This window comes from Mastigoproctus giganteus, chromosome 2, assembly GCF_048544385.1.
Source record: "Mastigoproctus giganteus isolate SK-2022 chromosome 2, ASM4854438v1, whole genome shotgun sequence".
Lineage (NCBI taxonomy): Eukaryota > Metazoa > Arthropoda > Arachnida > Uropygi > Thelyphonidae > Mastigoproctus > Mastigoproctus giganteus.
In genome coordinates, this window is record NC_143576.1 from 236,044,938 (window position 1) to 236,069,512 (window position 24,575).

The 24,575-nt window shown below is 36.9% G+C and overlaps 1 protein-coding gene across 1 annotated transcript; it reads left to right on the top strand.

Moving 5' to 3' along the window:
* Positions 1-4,658: 4,658 nt before the first annotated feature.
* On the top strand, positions 4,659-24,001 carry LOC150090268 (uncharacterized). The gene is made up of 5 exons (XM_090369040.1): positions 4,659-4,772; positions 19,146-19,212; positions 19,792-19,889; positions 20,338-20,401; positions 23,554-24,001. The coding sequence occupies exons 2-5, from the start codon at positions 19,170-19,172 to the stop codon at positions 23,679-23,681; spliced, it is 333 nt and encodes a 110-aa protein (XP_090225166.1). The 5' UTR covers positions 4,659-4,772; positions 19,146-19,169; the 3' UTR covers positions 23,682-24,001.
* Positions 24,002-24,575: the final 574 nt, after the last annotated feature.

Here is a 24,575-nt window from a genome sequence, read left to right on the forward strand (position 1 = left end):
ACTGAAAGATGCCAAGCGCTATTTCACACTGGTCTCAAAAGATGGTGTAAAATATTTAATTAAAAATGCGATAGAAAATAAGTCTCGTTCAGCATTTGACAACAAAAGAGACTGAAGAATAACATGCTTAGTTTGCAAGAAAATACTTTAAAAAAAACGACAGTATGACGCACGAACTCGTTACGTGGCCTCATTTTATTCCATCGATTAACCATCAAGTCCAATGAATTACAATTTTCCAAGAAAAATCCTTTAAGCACTGGACACCGTAATTAATTGGAATGGGATTTTGAGAAATCTCTTTGTAAATCGTCTTGATGAGCACGTTTGCTAAATAAACGCTTTGAATAATTTCTAAAGTTATTTATTGGTTAAATTTCTTGGTAAAATGTGTCTAAATGAAAATAATAATTGTACGTTGGAGGTCAGAATTTTGTATCCAAACTTTCTTTTTTATCAATGTCCATAAAAATATATCTGTGTATACATAAATTGTTTCTATTCTTATCTTTTCCAGTCAACCTTTTCATCTCTCGACTCCATTTTCTTGCAGCTAAGATTATTGAAGGCGTGTTTGACGGTAGTGTCTGGATTCAATTTACGTTCTGTGTGCTTACGAAGGCGGACATAACATTCTTATTACCATTTGTAGATTCTTCGCTACCAGAACATTCTTATCTGCACTGTGTGGCTACAGTTTCAGCGTGAAATTGCATGCATGTCGATAAATCACGAAGAAGTTGTCTCGGCTGAAATTTTGTGTTCCTCCAGAGAGCTACTTAATCAAATAACTCCAAACTAACCGTTTATTGAATTCTTCCAGTGACGTAATCTGATTTTAAGAGAGAAATATAAAAAATGACAATAAAAATTCCCCAATACTACGTCGCAATGGTAACATTTGAGAGAAAAGCCTCTTTCTCTTGTCGCGTGACTTATTTTCATTTTATTTTCCCCATTTATGGAGAAAACTTGATGAAATCTATGATTCTCAACAATCGTGGATGGGTTTATCTTGATTTAGGATTTCAGATTACTACCTGGCTTAGAAAGTGGAGGAACCTTGGCGATAACGATGTATTTGAATTTATAAAATTTACAGCAATATTGCAAACATATTGTAATGGATACCATTGAAATACATCCATAAACACGTTTCCAGGCTATAAATTGTTGCATAATGGGAAAAACTGCAAACACGACTGGTTGTATGGAATTTCCAAAGTAGCTGCGTCGCGTCTTAAAAGTAGAATGAAACACTTCGCAATTGAATTTCTCTCTCTGGTATTGCTAAACATTTATCGATTACTTCGAATAATCGATATCCAACTGTAACTGGTTCAGATTCATGTTTACTTTTGGATCTTTAATGCATAGAGATTCAAAAAAAAAACGGAACTTAGGACATACGTCTTAGTCCTCTCATGGATATTCAATCTTTGCTGAAAAAATTAGCAGGTTTTTCGATACAAATATTGCATTCGGAAACACATCAACAAGCAGACCCACTCTATTCAGAAGAAGAAATGTCCTTTGGGAAAAGAAACGTAAGAAATATTATGAAGACGTCGGGAACTCTAAAATGAACACGCTATCTTAAAGATAAGTGGGACGTCTCTTCCTCAGTGACAGAGAGCACTTTCTTGTGTACGTATCTGACTATTTCTGGCATATATTAAATTGGAAGGATGGCTCAAATATCATATAATAACGTAAGCCGGTAGGGAAAATACGTCTGGAGACATATTTGATGCTTCTCGGCCTTATCGATGGAGTTCCACAACGGTAAAAGTTAGGATAGCTGGGCAATGAAGTGTGGTGGCATTTCGCCTCTCTTTATTTGTTGCCAGGGATTTCTTCTGCTTCGCAATCCTTCCTGCTGCTACACATCGACAAAATTGATTTTATTTTTATCTTGGCCCTTCGTCGTTTTTGCAATCACAAGATATTCAATAACCATTGAAGGTCGTATCAAATTCCCAGATTTTCGTAAGACATGGAAAATAAAATAAATTTTACCTTTAAACTTGTATGAAAAAAAAACAAGCGTTATAAATCATGGATTTCAGATGACTTTTAATGAGACTTAAATAATCTCGCGTGCTTTTGTTAGTGTTTATTCATAACGAATAAGTTATTTTATTAAATAGCTTATAGTTAAATAGTTAAATAATAATAATAAATAACAGTTGAAATCTCCAGTGGGCGCTGCTGACATCGGTATCACATGATGATGCAAACAAAGGTACACAGAATGGGATTAACGAAAGAGAAACTTCGATTGGTATAAGAAAATTTGCTTTTGATCAAAGGGTGATCAATTATAGATAAGTTACCACTTGTCCTTGTGGGGTAATAAAGCTTAAGTGGATTTAAACAGGGATTAGATAAATATTTGAAAATAGATAAAATAAGAAACTAGGGAGGTTTTTATTTATTTAATTAATTATTGTTAGTCTATTAATTAATTAATTATTAGTATTAGTATTAGTATTAGTAGTGGCAAATGATGCAAGAAAGCAAGCTTATACTCTAATAAAATGTCTAGTTCTTCCTTATGTTTATTCAAAGTACCAACTTCCACAAACTCAGATGGAGGTTTGTTTCAGCAATCAGTTACTTCTTGACTGAAAGCAAATTTCCACAAATCTGTCCTGCAACCATCTTCCTCGGTTTGAATTACTACCTCATGTGTGTAGTCTGAGCAAGAGGAAGAATTCCATCAGCATTGAAATTGCTTAATCCATTCAAAGCCTTAAACACCCCAGTCAGATCATCCCGCAGGTGCCTAATTTCTAGATACTGCAATTTGCAGAACTGAAGTCTTTCTTGGTAAGAGCACCCTTTTGTTCTCCTTACTAATCTCGTTGCTCTTCACTACATCCGTTCCAACAAATTCACATCCTTCCTAACATGAGGCCTCCAGACCTGTTCGCAGTAATCAAGATGCGGCCTAATCATTGCCTTATACAACGGGATAATCACCTTCTTATCCCTGCACCCAAAATTTCTGTATATTATTGACAAAACCCCATGAGCTGTTCTGGTAGCCTGTCTGTTCTTTTCAGTAAACTTCATATCTGACTACGCAATAATCCCCAGGTCTTTTTCGTTCTCCACTGCCCTCGGTATTGTACCACACATTTAGTGCATTAACCTGGGATTGCTACTCCCCATATGAAGCATCCTGCATTTGTCAATGTTAAATTTCAATTGCCACTTCTTAGCCTATCTGCCTAATATTTCTAGATCTTGTTGCAGTCGCAACTGTTACTGTTATTAACCATCCTGAAAAGCTTTGTATCATCTAAAAACTTAGGTATTAAGCCTACTATGCCTTCATCAATGTCATTAATAAATATTAAAACAACAATGGGCCCAGCGCTGAACCCTGAGAGACTCCATGAGAAGAGCAGTACCCATTGCTAAACACTTTAAATTATTATCAGTGTATTCATTAATAACTTATTATAATTTATTATTTATAAACTAAAAATATTTTGAACAGATGCGACATAAACTTTCCTTCACTGCATCGTTTTGTCCCTTAATATTGTTACTGATATTACTAAGAAAAACTAATACTATACAAGCTGCTGTCTAAAATAGAAAAACTAAGTTAACTAGAGCACTGCGTATAGTAAGTATAGTTAACGCTTTAATTTCCAACTCAATAATATTTTACACGTATTTGGCACTTCCAAACTTTTTAAAAGCATCCTTTCCATAAATTTCAATTTATTTAAGGATTCAACTCATTTTTTTAGGTATTCGCAATTAATTCGATACATATCAAATATTTTACATTAAAATCATATCAGTCCTTCACTGTGAACGTTTTCATTTAAAATTTCGCGAGCACTTATGGAAACAATTTTTTCTTTAATGCCTAATTTAAGCACTTCGATCGTGTGATGTATGTAACTCATGACCTAAATTATGCAATTTTCTGAACTTTCAGTTTTCAGTAATTGCTTTTTGGATATACCAAGCACGCTTCATTTAATGATCATTCAAATTTTTCACAATAAATTTGAGCGACTCTTCTTTCACAAGAAAAAAAAAAAAATGCTGTCAGTACTTCGCGAAATCTTTAATACTCGATCGATCACTTGGTATAATAACCAGCGAGTTTTGAATGTGTCAGTAACTTTTTATATATTACATCCTATAAAGAATAAAATTTTCAAAATTACAGTCTGACCAACTTTGTAATCAATATGGAGATTGCAAGACAGATTGTCCCATCACATAACGCAGACTGTATGTTCGCGTATAATTCAACTTCTTAGCCTTAGTCCCACAGGAGAGGTGTTCTGTAGGTTGGCACAGAAGGCCAACTCAAAATCTGCACCATTGCACCGTTTATAGATAGAAGAGAAGGAAGAGAAATATATGCCCAGCTGCCATCTGTATTTTATTAGGATCAGCTCTCAGAAGTTCAGCTCATGATTATTCCACCACTAAAATGCGAATGCTGATACCACTCATCTACCTTTCATCTAATCCTGACTGTTCCCATTCGAATAACCCATCCAGCTACTAATCACGCTTCATCGGAAGCTGTTACCATAAGATGCGCAGTCACTACAGCGCATTATTTTGACTAGCTCGCAATCATTCGATCTGCGCAAGACAGACATCTTCTACAAGGCAATATCACAGACCAGTGAGGAGGCTGGACGTTAAGATAGACGACAATTTAGAAAGTCGATTCTTTGCTTTCGTTTTTGAGTAGTTTATGCCTTTTAGGGAAAAGTTTGTATCGAAAGGTGAGTCGCATATATTTTCCTCATAAGTTCATGGTTTTTTAAAAGTTTAAGACATTATCCAATAGCCAGTTGCTACGTAAACCTTAGAACGATAGAGATTACCTGTGCAGTTCATGCATTAAGCGTGAACTTTCTTCGCTGATGAAGATATTGCAAAAATAATAATTAATTTTTGGAAAAAATCTATATGTACTACTATTATTCTAAAAAGCATGTGATCATAATGATCATGTAATTACGCGTACTTGTTAACTAATCATAACCTCCGATTTTCTCTCTTTTTGCTTTTCATTATTTCAAATCCTTTATTTTTGATTACTACTTAAACCTTCGAGATTTAGATTGTCGAATCAAAAACTGAATCAGCAAAATTTTTAATCTCTTCTTTTGTGATGACATGAAACAATGATTGAATAGTGCTATTATAACTTTTACAAATGATTGCCGTTGTTTTAATCTGGATCATAAATTTTCCATCGAATTTGAAGTTTGGATTATTTTACAGGTGTCTATAACTTGAATTATATGACTTCAAGCCACTGTTTGCATATATTCACAGTATAGCATAGAAATCCCCATAACGCTTGCCTTCCAAGTACCATTCTGTAGCTCGTATCTCAACTCTCTCTAAAGTAATGGAGAAATCCATTAGCGTCAGTCTCTTATACTTATGAAATCTTTCATCTGATTAACGATCGTCAATGACGTTTCCAGAGTTGTCAATCCACAAGTGATATCTGGCGCTCATTCTGGAAAAATTCTATGGTGATGCTTTAAGAAACGCAAAAATTACTCTTAGATATTTCTAAGTTCTAAAGATAGTGTCATTCGCACGTTGCAAATTCTAATCTGTATAGTATATCCTCTCACAAAAAGCGGGCCCCGTTTTTTGACTTTTATTCCTACAGGTAGAAAAACAAGTCTGAATGAATGACTAGTCAAAGAGTTCCTTGAATGAACTATATCAAAAATGATAAAAAGTAGCCAGCAAACTACACTGCTCGACAAAAGTAACAGAACAAAATGTTTTTCATGAATTTTTTAATGTGAACAGTGTCGCCGAAGATGAATATTTGTATCCTGGCATGCAAGTTAAGAGTATCCAATAGAAATTGATCCACCACCTTACAGAGCTATATGTGGAACTTTTTAGCGGTGCGATTGGCTCAGATTGTCTTTTCATTCACGCAATGCAACTGTATATAGAGTTCAAGTGGTGAAGGAATATCTTGAAACAGAAGATATCCAACGACTGCCGTGGACAGCACAATCACAGACTTAAACCCGATCGAATATGTGTGGGACGCATTTCATGCCGACAGCCCAACTCGTCGGTAACTTGGTGAGTTAAGGTGTGCGCTGGTGGAAGAATGGGATTTGTTGTCACAGAATCTTATAGACACCGTTATATCGAGCATGGTTCACCGCTGTCAATCCTGTTTAACCGTTAGGAGGTGGGGATCAACGCCATACTGATGTCACGTGATCATATTTTCGAACATCTTGTATCGACTTCTGTAATGTGACCTTTTTGATAATTCTTATACAACTCCTATAAATGTCCCTTATACCTGTCCGAAGTTTCTCGCTGTCTCCACATTCCATCGTTGTTCTATGGTACACCACCATACCATATTTTGTCCGCTTCATTGCAAGCTGCACGAGTTACACCACGTTTTCTACGTGTTCTATTAATTTTGTCGAGCAGTCTAGAAGGGGAACCCATATTATTAATCTCCTTGCAGAGAAATAAATCTTTAATACTCTGTCAAGTAATAATCTCTGCTTTGAAAAATGTACTCGAGAAAGCGGAGAAATTTAACTAACTTAAGTGCTTTCAATTCAGTCCCCGAAAAACTTCAACTGAGGAGAAGAGACATCCCCACATTAGCTGTTTAAAAATCTGATAATCACTATGGATGATTTACTTTTAAAGCTACCAGCGAAGCGTTTAATAACTCCCAGATTTTTAAATGAATGATCAATCCAGAGCCCAGCCACTTCAATAAGTAAGTGGTGAAACGAGACACTTGACGCTCCAATTGGGTTAAATCTATAAACTTCGTTCTTAACGATATAAATGTCTTTCTTGCTCTTTTATTTTAACTTTAAAATATGTACTTAATTCTAATAAAATCCATTACATCAATATTACTAAAAATCATTCATTAATCCCCATGTGTCTGTATGCAGTTTAATATTTTAGGTTATATTTGTTAAATTTGATTGCTTCTTCCATTCTTTCATCTCAGAAATAATTGAAATCAAGCAGTTATGGTTCAAGATTGAATTATAGAGCCAATACGATCTTATTTTAACAATGGCTGATTTTATTTTGTTTAATTAAATCAGATGGTAAAAGCTGGCAGGAATACGATTAAGTCTAAGAATTCATTACGTAAGAATTTTTTAACTAATCAAGATGAGCGAAAATCTTTGATACGATTATTTTCAATCGTGCAACGATAACCTCGCAGTCATGCACTCGAAATTTATCAACAAATTAGTACTGAATTTAATTCGATCACATATGCAAATTAGAATAGGTAAGGATCATAGTCTTCGTGATGTTAGGATGGAATAAGCCACCTTCTGTACATGCAGTCCGAAGCCGAAAACTGAAACTGATTTCATTTGAAGAAAAGAAAAGAGTGGCTGAGTTAGTCGATCTACGCCTGAGACCGACTAACTCAGCCACGGAGTGAAAAAAAGTCCATAAAAGTTCCGCGCGTCATTGACGAGATTCGAACTCGAGCCTTTTCTAACTGGATCTGTTTAGAGAAATCGGTTGAAACTTAGGTGCTCATTAGTCCCAACAGTCACGAGACTAGTCAGTCGTTTCAGTTTTCGGCAGGGGGGGCAAATATTGATGAAAATACGACGACTGAAATTGTGGGTGGGCCGTATATCGGGTTAATGGTCATGTCAACATATATTACTGCAGACAGCCGGCCGATGAACCACCAGATGGACTGAAGAACGCACATTCAGCATGATCGACGAGTAACAGCGTGGGCAATGATATGTCCCAAAAATGGCACCTCAGTATATAAGGGTTTAATCTGATTGTTAATGTGCTACTGGAACGAGATATCGAGGTGGTGGAAAGCAGCTGATTTTAAATGGTTTTCTAAACGACCCACGCGACTGATGATTTTTTCTTGTGCGTGTCATGTAAGATCATATAAAAAAGTTTGTGTCCCTTGTTTGAAGTGAAGCAAAAATCTATTCATGGAATTCGATGAAGGAAGAATGGCCCTCACGGATAGAACAGTGGATATAATCACTGTCCTCCCAACGCCGAGTAAAGAGTGCTCAGGTTCGGATCCTGTCAATGACGTTAAGAATTTTTCTGGAAGGTGGCCAAATTACTTTTTCTCTGGAGAAAAAAAACATTAGAGGGTAGCATGGTTTTTGCTCTCGGAAACTCGAGTTGTTTGTCCAGCAAACAGACAAATCGACCACAGAATACACGCAATTTACAGACAATATAATGACGCCTCATAGCCGTAGTTGCTTTGGCGCTTAATACTCAAAAATAAACACGAAGGAAGAATAAACTAAACTGTCTCTGATCATGTTATATCATTGTACGACTCTTCAAGTGTTAGCATCTCATATTTGAGTCCAACTCTGAAAAAGAGTTGATCTAACAGCCCCATTAAGATAATGCACAATTCTCTTATTTCTTTACTCCCTTGTAGAAACTGAACATATTTGTTTGTAATGGGTTTATGTTTTTCTCCTGTGATTTTTTCGGAATTAAAAGATAAATGAGCGAGTTAATAATAATTATATGTTACCATTTCTTGTCTTCCTCCTTCTTAGACAATCTGAGAGGTCAAAAGTTTGGGTAGTCCGTTCGTTTAACGCCACACATTTTCTTTTTATTCAATTCTTCAAAAATAAAGAAAAATATTCCATATAAAACGCGGTGCACGTAGTAAAGTTCTCTCTTTTATGTGAGCATGCGTGCTAGAAAGAAACAACACGTTCTGTTATTTTTTTTCTTTAATGGAATCATAAATCAAACGGTTTCTCGCCAATGTTTAGTCGATGATAGCCAAATCAATAGTGCTGAAAAATAATACCAGAACGTTTGGTTAGAAAGCGAGAAAAGCTAGGAAAATAAACATTTCTTTGATTTTTTTTTTAAAAATTCTTTTTATTACTTGAACAAGCACTTTCTGATTGCAAATCAGATAAGGATGAGAGTGGAGCTAATATAAGCGAAATCGATTAATGGCAAAGTACCTAGTCGGCCATTTTCATGATAAATACGTTGAATTTCAATTTATGGAAAATAAAAATTGATCGACTGAGATTCTACATGACTAGACCAAAAAAAAAGTTCTTCAATTCTTTCTATAAAGAGAGAAATTAAATATATTTTTGTTCATATAGTTTTTATTTTATTATATACACTGCTGCCTAAAAGTTTGGGATCACAGTGAATGGCAACAATTTTTCTTTTCTTTTTGAAATTTATTGAATTTGTAAGATTTGATATTAAAAAGCAACGTACTACAAAGTATGTTAAGATTTTTTATTAAGCGTTTAAAAATTTACAGCAAAACAATTGAAATGATTAATATTCACAACTATACTGATTTTTAATGAAAATATCCTCTACGAGATTTTATCACTGCCTTACACAGACGTGGCAGTTTGGTAATTAATTTTATAAATGTGTCTTCATTAACATTTTTCTAAGCGATCTGCAAGGTTTTCCTAAATTTTGTGAAGGTGGGCAGACTTCACGAACTTGATGGTCTAGATGATCCTAAAAACTTTTATTGGGTTTAAGTCAGACAATATCTCCTCCTATTATTTAGTCCTTAAAATCCCTGCACCTGTGCTTCGGGTCATTATCTTCTTATAAATAAAATTTCTTCCACAACGTCGAAGTCCACAGGATATTGCATTATGTTTAAGAATGCTTTATAGCACTCTTTTCTTCAAATTCCTTCAATTCTGACGTTGTCACCCAATCCATAAAAATAGAAGCAACACCAGATCATGATGGAACCACCACCGCGCTTGACTGTGGTTGCAAGCACTAAACAACGTGGCACCAATTTTTCTTCGGTTGATCTCATGTAAATTCGACACTTGGATACAAAAATTTCAAATTTGGATACATCTGTCCCCAATAAGTTTTTCCACTCTTCAGTTGTCCAATGTCGATGGCTCTTAGTCCAAGCCAACCGTTTCTTTCGATTTTCCAGTGTTAATAAGGGTTTTTGGATCGCTACATGATCATGAAGCTCTGTTTGTATAAGATGATGTTTTACAGTGGATATAGAAAATGGAGTCCCTCTGTTCCTATTGAACTCAGCTTCATATCTTGTGCCTCCATTGTTACGCGCCGTTATCCTGATGTGGCATGTCCTTTAAACTGCCAGTCTTCCTGAATCGTCGAATGGTAGTTTGTACTCCTTTAAATGAAACACCTAATTTTTGCCAATACTTCTCATTGAATAACTTTCTTTATACAAAATGATAATAGCACTTCTTTTCTCAACATTCAGTTCCATATTTCTTGCCATGTTTCTCACGAAACACAATAATTGCACCAAACACTTTTTGAATAATTGGTGTTCGATTTTATAAATTAAATCCCTAATTTCTTAATTTATATTATTGCAAAAACACTAGGATCATTTCAATCTTCTATAATATTATTAGAATTTATTAGATTATTTTTGACAGTGCAGACGGGCTGCAAGAGTAGCTCATGGTGTATTGTCAATGATATATAGGAATTTTTCTAGCAGGGATAAGGAGATGATTATTCCCTTGTATAAGGCAATGGTCAGGCCACACCTAGAGTACTGTATACAGGTCTGGAGGCCTCATTTCAAGAAGGATGTAGAGCTGCTGGAACGAGTACAGAGAAGGGCAACAAGATTAGTGAATGGAACAAAGGGGTGCTCTTACGAAGAAAGGCTTAAGTTTTGCAAATTACAGTGTCTGGAGACTAGGCACCAGCGAGGTGATCTGATAGAGGTGTATAAAGCCTTGAATGGTTTGAGCATGCTCAATGCTGATGGGATTCTTCCTCTAGCTCAGAATAATCACCTGAGAGGGCATAAATTCAAATTGAGGAAAGACAGATGTAGGATAGACGTGCGGAAATTTGCCTTTAGCCAGCGGGTGGTTGGTTGGTGGAACAGACTTCCATCCCTTGTGGTGGAGGTTGATAGCCTAAATAAGTTTAAGGCTCAGCTGGACAGGTATTTTGAACGAACAGAGGGGTGAAGTGGAAGTGGTTTTTTTTTTGTTTTGGCTGATGCTGCATAAGCTTGCTTTCTTGCATCAAATGCCTCTACTAATGCTAATGCTAATATTGACACAATATTCCCACTTCCTAGAATATTCTAGAATCATCCACAATGTACGTTCTACCATATTCAGGAATCTTTTTGCAGTGTTCTACGACATTCAGGAATCTTCTACACCTTTCTAGAATATTCTCGAATATTCTAGAAATTTCTTAAATATTAAGTTTTTTTATATTTTTATGTACATAAATAAATATTTTAATAAAAACGTAAACAAGTTGGTCCTATTTTAATAAAAACTTTGAAAATTAAAAAAAAAATGAAATATGGTTCCAAACTTTTAGGATGGAGTGTATATATATTTTTTATTTTTTAAAGAAGGGCAGTTTTATTATCTCACTTTTACTAGCGTATTTTTAAATCATTAGAAATCATTCGATCACTCATGAATCATGGGAAATCGCACATAGAAAATCATTCGGTTATGCCTATCAGTGACCAAGTTATTGAGTAAAGAAGTTGATTTTTTTTCTCTGTGTTTTTGAATGTGTGTGTGGGCTGAGGCGCGTACAGTACTGTATGCGCCTCTGCCCACCCACACACACACACTCAATATATGCAATACAGAGGAGCCTCGATTATCCGAACGTGGATCATCAGAAATCGATTATCTAAACTAATTCACATTACCCCCCGATGATATACAATATACACACCACAATTCTTTTTTAAATCACTTAATAATATTTTTAAAAACAGCAAATTTCACTCACAAAAAGTGATAAAGCTGGATATGCTTTTTTTATTAGATTAAACGCCGATCGGGCTAGCCGGGTGGGTAAAGTGCCTGCCTGGCAACCCAAAGGCCGCGGGTTCGAATAATTCGAGAAGGAGAAATCCACAGGAGATTCAGATGATGACAATTAAGATAAGATCTTGCGTTAATCCGCTAATTAAATTAGCACCCCTCGTATTTACTGGGCAAAATAAATTTAATTATTTATGTATAGTGACTATAAGTCAATATGTTTACAACATATATAAATTTAATTATGTACATTGTGTATAATAAGCCTATATACTTATATATATACTGGTGTGCAAAATTTAAGGACCAGTCAGGTTTTCACCTGTAGCTTCTCATAGGAGTGGCCTCGATGTGGGAACAGCATACCAAAGGAACCTCGTAAGGTACAGAAATGATGAAGGAAACAACACCGATACAACAACGGAAACAAAACGATACAGAGGGACTTTATTCAAAAATGGCAACAGAGTACTGGCTGCCATGATACATATGCATCACTGCCAAGATGGAACGAAGGAAGGGAAGAGGTGGTCCTCAGTAGGAGATATGGCCACTCCTAACGTCGATGCAGGCTTTTCACCGCCTGTCCATACTTAGAACAATATTGTTGATAAGTTCTTGCGGTAACATCGTCCATTCCTCTGTCAGCGCCATCTTCAGCTGGTGAACATTTTCTGGTGGGTGTAGACGTGCCGCTATGCGTCTCCCCAGAGCGTCCCATATGTGTTCGATGGGATTTAGATCGATGGAACGAGCAGGCCAATCCATACGAACAGTATCCTCACTTTCCAAAAGCATATCAACAGCTGCAATGCGATGGGGTGTGGCGTTGTCATCCCTAAACATTAATTCGGGGCCAATGTCACCTCGCACGTGGGGAAGGATTACCTCAGCACAGTAGCGTGCACCGGTTACAGTATCGCCTTCCGGTATCTGGAGTTGTGTACGTCCATCCAAGATAACGCCTCCCCAGACGAGAACACCTCGACCACCATATCGATCCCTTTCAGTGATGTTTGCGGGGTGGTACCGTGTGCCAACCTATCGCCAGATTAGCTGACGTCCAGAATCGCTGCTGAGACTGAATCTACTCTCATCAGTAAAGAGTACTTTAAGTAAAGATTTTGTGGTTGTAACCTTTAGAAATAGTGTTGGTCCTTAAGTTTTGCACACCAGTGTGCAAAATATACTGCTAACCACCACCTGATTATCACAAGGTTACAAGGCTCTGAATTTCATCAAATGGAAATAAACGAACAAGAAGTAATATTACGTTGATTTAACCAATTAATCACTAACATAAAATTAAAAAGAAAAGAAATGAATGTGCATAAAATGTAATCAAAAAACAACCAAAAGTTTCGAAATTTAAAAACTTTTATTGCTTCTCAGAATTAACGTAAATGTCAGTTCTTTTAATGTTCTCTTATCAAAAAAGTACACGGGGTGCACAAGAAAATTAGCCGGACTTCCCTGAATGCAGTCAGTTTGTACGTCTTTTCAGGTTTATCGTGTTCCTTTTACGTTTTAAAACTGCATTAAAATACGTTGCTTTACTCTCCACAGTTGCATCTTTATTGATTTCCTGTTCACACGAATATAAAGTCGGGGAAAATGCAGCGACAATTCTAGAACGGGTAGTTCGCTCATTCCGTTGAAACACCGTTGGGATGATTCCGTCGTATTAACGTAAACCAAAAGAGTGCTAAAAGAGGCAATGGACCGCAATTCCTATGTCAACTTGATTTATATTCATGACGCAAAAGCCCAAAGAATTTACTGCCACGTATCAGCGGGAAGCTACAGGAATGAGCAATGCACAGAATGAATAAAACGTCAAGTAGAGTTAAATAAATTATTAATCTCCTGGTGCTTTTCTCCAGTTTCTTTCAGCAAAGATAATTTGCGCATTTTTCCTTCTCAGATTATTTTCCTTTTTTTCTGTCTTTTCTAGAAAGAAAGAATTCTTCAAGTGCTATCAACGAAAGTATGTTTCTGCATTATTGAATGTTTATTGAGCGTGATAATGTGCACTATATTGCCAAAAGTAACTGGACGCATGCACGTTTCAAGGGTAGTTGTAGGCTCATCGGCAATAATGTGTCGCCCCATCGTTGGTCTTAATTGTACACTGTAACCAGTAGTTCCGGACCAATTTTCAATAAGAGGAAGGTAACCTTTTGGTCCATTTTGTCTTCAACACGGCGGTCAATTCAACTACTGATTGCCGACTTGCTGGTCTGACCCGAAACCTAAATTCCAGTTCAGTGGAGTTAAGGTTGAGGTTGTGGGCAGGCCAATTAAACTGTTGCATATCGATATTTTTAAAGCAAGTCACTACAGGCTGTGCGGTTCAGTGTCCCAGTAATAACGGCCAATAGTCCAGGTCGAAACCACAAGAAACAACCCAAGATGCAACAGACCTTCACCAAACTTCACAGTTACGTAAATAACTGTGAAGTTTCGTATACACTGTGGTAAATAATGTTCTTCAAGAATCTGCTAAACCCAAACATGTCCATCAGATCGGAAAGCAGTGTGTGATTCGTTTCTCCACGCTACAGGTTTTCAATGTTTCAGGTACCAATTACTATGGACTGTACACCAGAAAAGTAGACGCTGTACATTGAATACTGTGATGTTTGGGTAGTGTGCTGCAACTGCAATTCTTCAGTAAAATTCGATGCAGTACAGCAACTAGGTATCGCCCTTGCACTAATATCAGATCCTATGGCCCTTGAAATCCTGTCTATGTTCGACGTGGACTGACAGGATCTAGCTATGTACCAGTCTTCTGAGCACCATGATCTCTTTCCGCATTCTAAGTTTTTGCATTCTACACAACGATTCCTGGCTATGGTGCTCTGGTGGGTAACACAGCTGGTAGATTTGCCATCCTCGCCACACCTGGTGAAAAAGACCTGAGTTCGAGTCCTGTCAATTAAATGAGGAATTTTTGTGGGCCTTTTTCAGAACGTGGCTGAGTTAGTCGGTCTCAGGCGAGGGTAGCATGGTTTTTTCTCCCAGAAACTCGGGGTTTTCATCAAGCAAACAGAAAATCCACCATAAAACACACGCAATTTACAGACAATATACACGGAGCAATATGGCGTTAGTCGCTGATGCTCCTAAAATCCTACAACAACAATAACGACAACATTGCAGTGTGGGCTAGAATTATTCATATAATTTATGCTAAATCTGACTAAACCTGGTAAGAATATCTTTTATTTTGTTTGAATATTTTGTTATTCTTCTCTGCGCCCTTTCGAATAGATCTCTGTCTTTCCTAAAATGAAGTTTCCAAACCGGTATTCAGCATTCCAGGTGTGCCCTAACCATTGCCTTATACAATGGGATAATATCCTCTTTGTCTCTGCTGGCAAAATGCTTGTACATCATTAATACAACTCCATGGGATATTCTACGAGCAGCTTGCTTGCGCTGCTCACAGAAGTTTATATCGGCCTATACAATTACTCCTAGATATTTTTCATACTCTACTACCTTGAGTTTTGTACCACCCAGATGGTATGTGACTCTAAAATCACTGCCATCCAAATGCAGTATCTTACATTTATTAATATTAAACCACAGTTGCCACTTTTTCAGCTAGTCCGCTTAGTTTATCTAAATCTTCTTGAAGTAGTAGACAGTGACCCCTATGGAACCTAATTCCGCTCATTGGTCCATGAATAGCTATGACCATTTATAACCTCTCTTTGTGTCCTACCACTTAACCATCCTTTTATCCATAATAGTAGCTTACCTCTAATGCCACATTCCTACAATTTATACAATAATCGTACATGTGATATAGTATCGAAAGCATTACTAAAAGAGAGTATCACATTAAAAATGAAAAATCAAATTAATTTTCTACAACAGAGCACACGTTCACCTAGCGTGATTTCCCAAAGTGTTTAATCACTAAATACACTGCTCTGCAAAATTAACAGAACAAGTAGAAAACTTGGTGTAACTCGTGCAGATTGCGATGAAGCGGGACAAAATTTGGTATGGTGGTGTACCAAAGAATAACGATGAAATGAGGAGACAGCGAGAAACTTCGGATAGGTTGAGGGACATTTATAGGGGTTGCATAAAAATTACCAAAAAAGGTCACATTACAGAAGTCGATACAAGATGCTCGAAAATATGATCATATGACATCAGTACAGCGTTGATCACCACCTCCTAACGGTGTGTCTATAAGAGTCTGCAACAAATCCATTCTTCTACCAGTGCAGCTCACCAAATGACCAATGAGTTGGCTGTCGGCGTGCAATGCGACATCCAAGGGCGTCCCATACATGTTCGATCAGATTTAAGTGTGGTGATTGTACTGGCCAGGGCAGTCGTTGGATATCTTCAGTTTCAAGATATTCCTCCACCACTTGAGCTCTATGTTGCAGTGGCGTTGTCGTGCATGAAAAGAAAATCTGGCCCAACCGCGCCCTTAAAAATAAAAAAGTCGTACATGGGGTTCGAGGAGCGGTTCTCGGTCCGATACGGTACCCCTATCAAATATATGAAGATGGGTGCGGCCGTTGATCATTATTCCGTCCCACGAGAACACTGCCTCCACCGTAAGTGTCCTTTCTCTGATTTTGGAGGGATGGTACCGAATTCTCGTTGTCTCCAGATGAAATAACGTCTGGAATCTGTTTGTAGGCTAAAATGGGACTCATCAGAGAACATAACTGTGCCAAATTTTATCCTGCTTCATCGCAAGCTGCAAAGCTGCACGAGTTACACCACATTTTCTGTTTTCTGTTAATTTTGTCAAGCAGTGTATAAGCACGAATAATTATTAGTTTACCAAATGATATTTGTCTTTTGAAAATCTATTCCTGAAATTTTGATATATTTTCATGTTTTGAATTTTGATAATTTAAATATTTTCGAAATTATATTTCAGGTGGAATTCAACATCAAAATATAGACTATCAGCTCAGATATATTTTCGATTGAATGACCTTCAAAGGTCATTCTTAAAGAAACTTTGTTTCAAACAAAAACAAGGACTAGGAGCAAATTCCTTGAAAAACTCTGGCTTCTGATGAGACTTAATGGTTCTTTTTACGGGGAAAGGCAATTAGCTGATGAAGAGAGCCATTCGATTACTTGACACCACAGATTACTTGATTGGTGGGTTAGGGTTTCATCACAGACCAGTCGCTCACAGTGCTTGGAATTGGTAGGCACGGTGAAATAGCTATTTGTTAACCTAACAGTGACTTAATAAAGGAATCGATTTTTGCAGTTCAAGGAAGTGCATGTACAATACTTTCCGTGGATTTCTAGCACCAGGTACTAGTTAATTATATCAAATATCGAAACTGATGTTTCTCTTGAACCAATTCACACTTTCGATATGTAGACAGGGCAAACGAGGGCCATTGGCTTACGGTTTTAGGGGTAAACGCTGACCATTTCTTTTCATACAGAATATCTAAATTAAATATTTTATCAAGATTTTTGTTACATTTTTTCAAAATCCTTCTGTTCAGTAATAAACAAGAATCTCCCCTCTTCTTCATTGTGCGCCTAGAAGGTGCTAAAGTACGAAATACAGTGACACGTGAAAGGTATTTAATGAAACTGTATTTAATAAATTCAGTTTCTGAAGTATTGTAAGAAAGGGAAAAAATGCAGAAAAAACGGACACCAACGAAAGCAAGTGCAGTAGGAAGTCAAAGGTGACGGAATGAGATGCGCAGCGTTGGGAACAGACTGTCAAGGCGGATCTTTATCAAAAGATAGCATGACTGATAAATCTCATCGGAAACATGAGGGCATCTTAACGGCTGCTTCAGACGAAGACTTCATCGATCTCCAGAAGAGGGAGTAGGATTTTCCCTAGTGAGTTATTCCGGCTTGGTTAACCCACACAATACATATTTAAACTGACGTGTAATTTATTTATTGTGTGGAGAATCCTTTATGTTTCTTATGCATCATTCTTATCGTTTTTAAAACGATAAAACTTGACCATCATAGACCTATTATTACAAAACATGAAAATTTAGATCTCTTGTTGTTGTTTTTGGGTTTTAGGAGCATCGGCGACTAAGGCCATGTCGCTCCGTGTATATTGTCTTTAAATTGCGTGTGTTCTGAAGTCGATTTTCTGTTTGTTGGACGAAAAACCAGAGATTCCAGGAGAAAAACCATGCTACCCTCGCTTGAGACCGACTAACTCAACAACGTTGTGAAAAAGGCCCATAAATATTCATCACTTCATCGACGGGATTCGAACTCAGGTCTTTGGTGTGAGGAGGACGCCCATCCTACCAACTGTGCTACCCACGAGGGCTTAAGTCTCTTGAATTTTGCTTTAACGAGATTGTACTGTATGTACATCCAAAATTAAATATGTCGAGAAAGATGTCCTGGAATACATAAACCTCCTCAGAAAATTTGAATTGTATAAACTCTAACGAAAAAAAAAATAATAAAAAATGCCATATTTCTTTAAAATGAATCATTAAATGAAAACGAATAGAAAAAAATCATAAATATACCTGAATTGCAAGGTGATATCTTTAAAGGTGATATTCCGTTATCCAGAAGTTTAACCGTGAGGATGGGCAATCCTCATGTTGGGTTCGGATAATTTGAGTTCCATTCGTATGGTTTTAATCTGGCAAGGGTTCTATTTCATGATTGGGAAGGAGGGCAGTATAATGGATGACCCTATGGACTCATGCTGATTTCGTCACATTCTGGTCCTCCATCAACGTGAAACAACACCAACCGGGATTCGTCAGACTAGGCATTTTTTCAATCCTCCATTGTCCATTACGAAAAAAAAGTCCATAAAATTCTTGTATCAAGGAGGGGATTGAAACTCAGTTATTTTCCACTCGGTGTGGGAGGACGTCGAATATATTTTGAGATACTAGTAAAGTGGCCACTTAGTGTAGACAAGTATGGACATGTGACATCATCTCTCAAGAAGTTGTCAATTCCTTGAATTATAAGGATGTACCAATAAAGTGTCACTTTATATATACTTAAATATATATCACTTTATATATACTTTATATATATTTAAAAATTTGTTTAAAAGTATGATCGGATTGAATCCAATCCGATAAATGGATTGCAGTTTGATACCATTTTTTAACATGAATTGTTGGTGCGTATTTTCTTCTTCACACATTGACTGAGAAATATTTCCGCAACAAATCTGGAATCTAATATAATATTATATTATATTAGATTCCAGGTCTGAAATATAATATTATATATTTCCTCTCTATTTTCTTATTTCAGTACAAGAAATCCAAACCTGCTGCGATGCTTTTCACTCCATGCTTCTTGCTAACTCTTATGGCTATCGGTAAGTTGGTGTTCTGCTCAAAATCCACTATGAATAACACATCTAGTTCAATTTCTTACTATATAAGCAGTAAATTTTATAATAATGGTTAGTCGATTCATTAAACGATGTTTTGTAGCAAAATTTGTTAATTTACGAGGATAATAGTAAAGGCAATTTGCATATTGAATACTGAGAACATGTCAGAAGGCATCAGAGATACATTTACCCCTCTTCCTTCCCTAAGGACATAGAATATATCCTTATGGAAGGAAGAGGGGTGCATGAAATGATTAAAATCAGTGATAAGAGGACCACATTTACAAAGGGATTCACAATCAGAGAATTATGGTATTGACCACTGTTTCCACATACTTTGTTCCAAAATTCTTTAATATTTTCTCTCTGAAAAAATATACTTACTATCTTTATTCTCTGACATTTAGACAGGGCAAGGTAATAAATCCTGGAGCATTCAAAGAGATCTTGGATGTACTACTTTTCTGCTTATTTAAGATATTTCTCAATAAAAATGAACAGTTTTATTTGTGATATTCCCATTCAAATACATTTTAGCTGTTTATTTTTTCCTATTTTCAGGTATGTCCTCTGGGCTGAAGTGCTTCAATTGCAAAAACTGTTCTAAATTTGAAAGCAGTCAATCAGTAAACTGTGAACCTCGTCATGATCGATGTTTGGTAAGTTTGACATCTTTGCATTGGAATTAAATAGATATTTCAAAGTATGCTCCTCCAAAATTAAATTTACCAAGTTGATTTTAAATGTTAACTTTTAATAATTTTGGTGACCAAAAAATTTTGTGCAGATTTTTAGGATAAAATTACACATACATAAGAAAATGAATTAAAAAAATATATTTTTCCCTGTGATCGTTTGACCTGAGGGTAGAAGAATCTAATGGAGGATGCCATCTGTATCCCACCAGACACTTAGAGAAATCTTGTTGGTGAAATGGGGGTTTCAAGCCATTCATCGTGTTCGGAACAGTAAACTGTTCCGAAATATAAACTGAAATTTGTTTGGCTTGAGGTGTTGGGTTAGAGATTTAATTTTAAATTATAGCATCAATTTCTAAATAATAATGGTGAATATCTTAACTAATTATCAATAATTTGCCTTTTGTAGAAATTGAATCTAAAATCTGGAGAAGTGGATCGTCAGTGTGCTTCTGTGGAACTTTGCCAGCAAAGTATGTTTGAGAGTTCATGTATTTTTTATTAACTTAATTTCTTTTCTGCTTTCAAGGTATCTTTTGTTCAACACTAAAAAAAAAAAAACAGTAGAAAAACGCGTGTGTACCCTGTAAGCACGAAAGATGTTTTATTTGACGTGAAAACATCTTTGACGAAAATCAAAACCGTTTAAAATTTTAAAATCGAACAGCTAGAACCAAAGTTATATAAAGTTTTATGCTCACGCCCGCTACTTACTCTACCGAATCAACGTTAGTGACTGAGTTACCCCGTTTTGATTTCCAAAAAACAGAAACATTTATTCAATATCTACTAGGTCTACCTTTCGCTCCAATTACAGTCCACATTGCCTTTCCCCGTGGAATAGATTCTACCAGGTGTCTGAAGGAGTCTAGTCCCAGGTTTCATTATTCTTCCATTTTTATATTTGTTAGCTGCTGTATTGTGATAAGTAGAACAGAACTGCGAAGCTGAACTGGCCTTTCAATATATCACAGACATTCTCAATTAGAGAATATCTGTGATGTGTGTTTGTCAAAAAAGTATCCAGAATGAATGTGCGAAATCTCAGATATTATTTCCAACTCTTCGGCTAAAATAGCCCACATATGCCCTAAGAAATGCCTCTCTCTTCTGCCATTTCGCCCTAAATGGGGCACTTTGTCAGCCGTTTCATCATTGCTGCTGTTTTAAGAACGTTTAGAACACGCCTTTCTTTCTGTAGATATCCGTCCCACTTTAAAATAATGGAGCCACTCAGAAACTCGTACGTGACTCATCATTGCATCTCCAAATGCCACTTGCCACCAGTGTTGCCAATTTAGCGGTTTTCTCGCTAGTTTTAGAGGAATTGCTTCAGGTTTGGCGGATTAAAATATGTAATAGCGGATTTTTTAGCGGAAAGAGTATAAATGTAAAAATTTAAAATATGTTTAGCATTTTATATATTTTGGCAATGTAACATTTAAATTAAGAAGTATTTATTTAACGATATAAATATTTCATAGTTGAAATGTTTTATGATATACATCGTAAACATAGTAGAGATATCTCAGATATTATTTCCAACCCTTATTTCATAGTTTTTTTTTTTTTTTTTCTTTTTATAAAGCGAAGAATCGGCTTTATATTATTATTCAGAATTCCCCTGAGGGGAACCCAACAATTTCAATACAAAAAAGGTCATAGCTTTAAATTGTTGAATCAAATCGAAAAATGTGGATACGAAACCAGCACAAAAGAGTTGAAAAGTGTTGTAAAAATTGTTTTATCTGAAGAAGTGCTTCGCAAAATAGGTGCACAATAGGTAGGGCAGCCTGAGTGCCGGATGCTGGCACCCACCTGATTAGCACTGCCTCAGGTGGGTGTGGAGGTGGTGCTTATTTGCACAGTGAGGCCTATAGTGGACCCAGGTTTGGCTCTACTTGTCGGGGACGGTCACCGGGAGTCAGCTGCCTGGGTGTTGGCTGCTTCGTGGTGGCGGGGTGGCCTGGGTGTAGCATGCATGGCAGGTATTCGGGCCTGTACTCAGAGTTGTTTTGTAGATAGGATTGGGGGTGGATTTGGACTAGAGTCTTGGGGCCACCAAAAAAGAACATACACAGATAGATAGATAGTGGTACAGTGCTAAAACTTTCTGTACCTGATGTGTAACACTTTAAAGAGTAACCCACGAAGTTTCATTTAGTTTCAATAAAGTCGTTTTTTAATTCCAGTTCCTGAAGTCAAAAGAGTTGTGCGATTGACGAAAAGTGGACAAATAAGTCACCGTGCAGTCATCCAATATTTGAGAAAAAAGGAACTAACGCCAAACGAAATTCTTGAGGATGTGATTACAACAGTGGGGGAGGATGCTCCTTCCTATTCTATGGTTAAGAAGTGGGCACCATATTTAAACGAGGGAGATAACCCATGCTGTCGAAGACCTGCAACGTCGGTCACTCCATTTGTTGTTGATATGATTCCAGTGATAAGTGATCGACGAGTGACAATTCGGCACATTTCCAGCATCTTGGCCATCTCATCTGAACGTGTGTACCATATAATAATTCTTGCCAATTCTTGTGCGTTTTTGATCTGCTGTCAACAGATAAAAAACACAAGAATTGTCAAGTGAACATTTGCATCATTGTCAAGAAAATCCAGCAAATTTCCTTCCAAGGTTTGGGACCATGGATGAGACGTCGGTCCATTACTTTTAGCCAAAGGACCAGGCTATAAACAGTGGGAACGCATCTCTTCTCCTCCTTGTAAAGAAAGCCAAGTCGATTCCTTCTGCTGGCGTGGTGATGGCATCAGAGCTTTGGGATGCTGATGGAGTGTTTCTAGTTGATAACTTTCAAAAAGAAAGTCATGAGCGAATATTACTCATTACTTTTGAAGCGTTGCGCGAAAACTTTAAAGACAAACGCCGAGAAAAACTCCTCAAAGGAGTATTGTTTCACCAGAACAACTGCGTTGCTCTCAAGTCTGTCATTCCCATAGCTGCACTGCATGAGTACAGCTTTGATATCTCGGACCATCCACAATATTCACCAAATCTAGCACCATCGGACTGTCATCTATTTCTTAATTTGAAAAATATATCTGGCTGGCATCCATTTTACCACCGACAATTACGTCAATCACGTCAATGACGAGAGGAATTTTTCACAACACAGTTGAGTTAGTTAGTCTCAGGCGAGGGTAGCACGGTTCAGCAAACAGCAAATTGACCACAGAACACACGCAATTTACAGATGTAATATATACGCTGCAATATTACCTAAATTACTAATGCGCCTAAAAAAAAACAAAAACCACAACAACAACGTACAATAATGACAGTGACGTCATTGCTGCAGTGGAGGCATCCTGGAGGGCCAAGAGAAAACTTTCTTCGCAGCTGTAACTCTCATACTCAGGCCACGAACTTTTCAGACGCCCCTCGTACCTTCATTTATGAGTCATTTCATTGTTTTGTCTTTACGTCTTTTCTCAAAAAGATTTGTAGAACTCTTACTTTTTAAAATGTGAAAACTGACAGTGTATAGGAAGACTATATGCATATTATAGAGATATTAGTTTCAAAATTTCTTATTTTTATAATTATATATTTACATATTTATTACTAGATTCATAACTAATACTGTTTCCATTCTATATGCAGAAGAAAGGCAGAAGGATCCCCAGGAAGCAGTCCACTGCTGCACAGAAACTAATTGTAACGATGCAAGAAGTGTAGCAGAATCTGGTTTGCTTGTATCTCTCACTATTTTGAGTTATTTTGTCAGGTGACAATGTACATTATTCGTTGTCTTATCAAAACATTGAATTTCAATCCACTCTTTGGTTAAACTTCACTAGAACACAATTAAACCATAGTAATTTTTAATGTACACTGCGGGTCATTATATAATTTGACTTGTTGCGAGCAGATTATGCAAGTTCATTCTCTCATAATCGCTAAAAGGGTAACTGTGTGGTTTTATGCCATCCACTCTTCTGTGGATGGCATAAAACCCCATTTGGATGTTTATTGATTTCTCTAGGACTAAGTACAAAACCTGTCGGAAAACTCAAGTGCTCAAGTGCATTAAAAGCAGGGCATGATCTAAACTTAAAAGTCATCAATTGAAGTTCAAATACCTTTGTTTGCAAAATTGATTAATATAGTTATTATTTCAATATATGGTAGTGATCCCCCACTCTTTACTGGAAGTGTAGTGAGTACTCTGAGGGAGAGGATCACTATCACGAATTGGGAAATGCCTTAATATCCCGCTTTGCATGCAGATACGTCTATGACACAGGATGACACAGATTATCTAGAAGTTGTTTCTGACCAGAAGCATCCCTTCATGCCTGCAAAGTATCCATGTGCGAATGGGTTCTTCCAAGAGGATAATGCGCTACATCAGAAAGCCAAAATTATAAGTAACTGGTTCCAGGAAAATGAGAGCTAATTCAACCTACTGCAGCTTCCTCTGTCTCTCCAGTCACCAAATCTCAATCTAATTGACCACTGAGATGGAACAAGCTGTTCGGAGTAAAGATGCGCAACCATCCAATTTGCTAAAACAGCGGGAAGCAATTGCTACAGGGATGATGGTCAACGTGGACCATCATCCCTGTAGCACGCTTTCGACACTCTGATGAGTTCATACAACAAAGAATCCTGGCTGTTCTGAG

Coding starts and splice junctions, on each gene's coding strand:
- LOC150090268 (XM_090369040.1), top strand. CDS start 19,170: ATGCTTTTCACTCCATGCTTCTTGCTAACTCTTATGGCTATCG. Junction 19,890..20,337: donor CTCGTCATGATCGATGTTTG/GTAAGTTTGACA, acceptor TGCCTTTTGTAG/AAATTGAATCTAAAATCTGG. Junction 20,402..23,553: donor TGTGGAACTTTGCCAGCAAA/GTATGTTTGAGA, acceptor TTCTATATGCAG/AAGAAAGGCAGAAGGATCCC.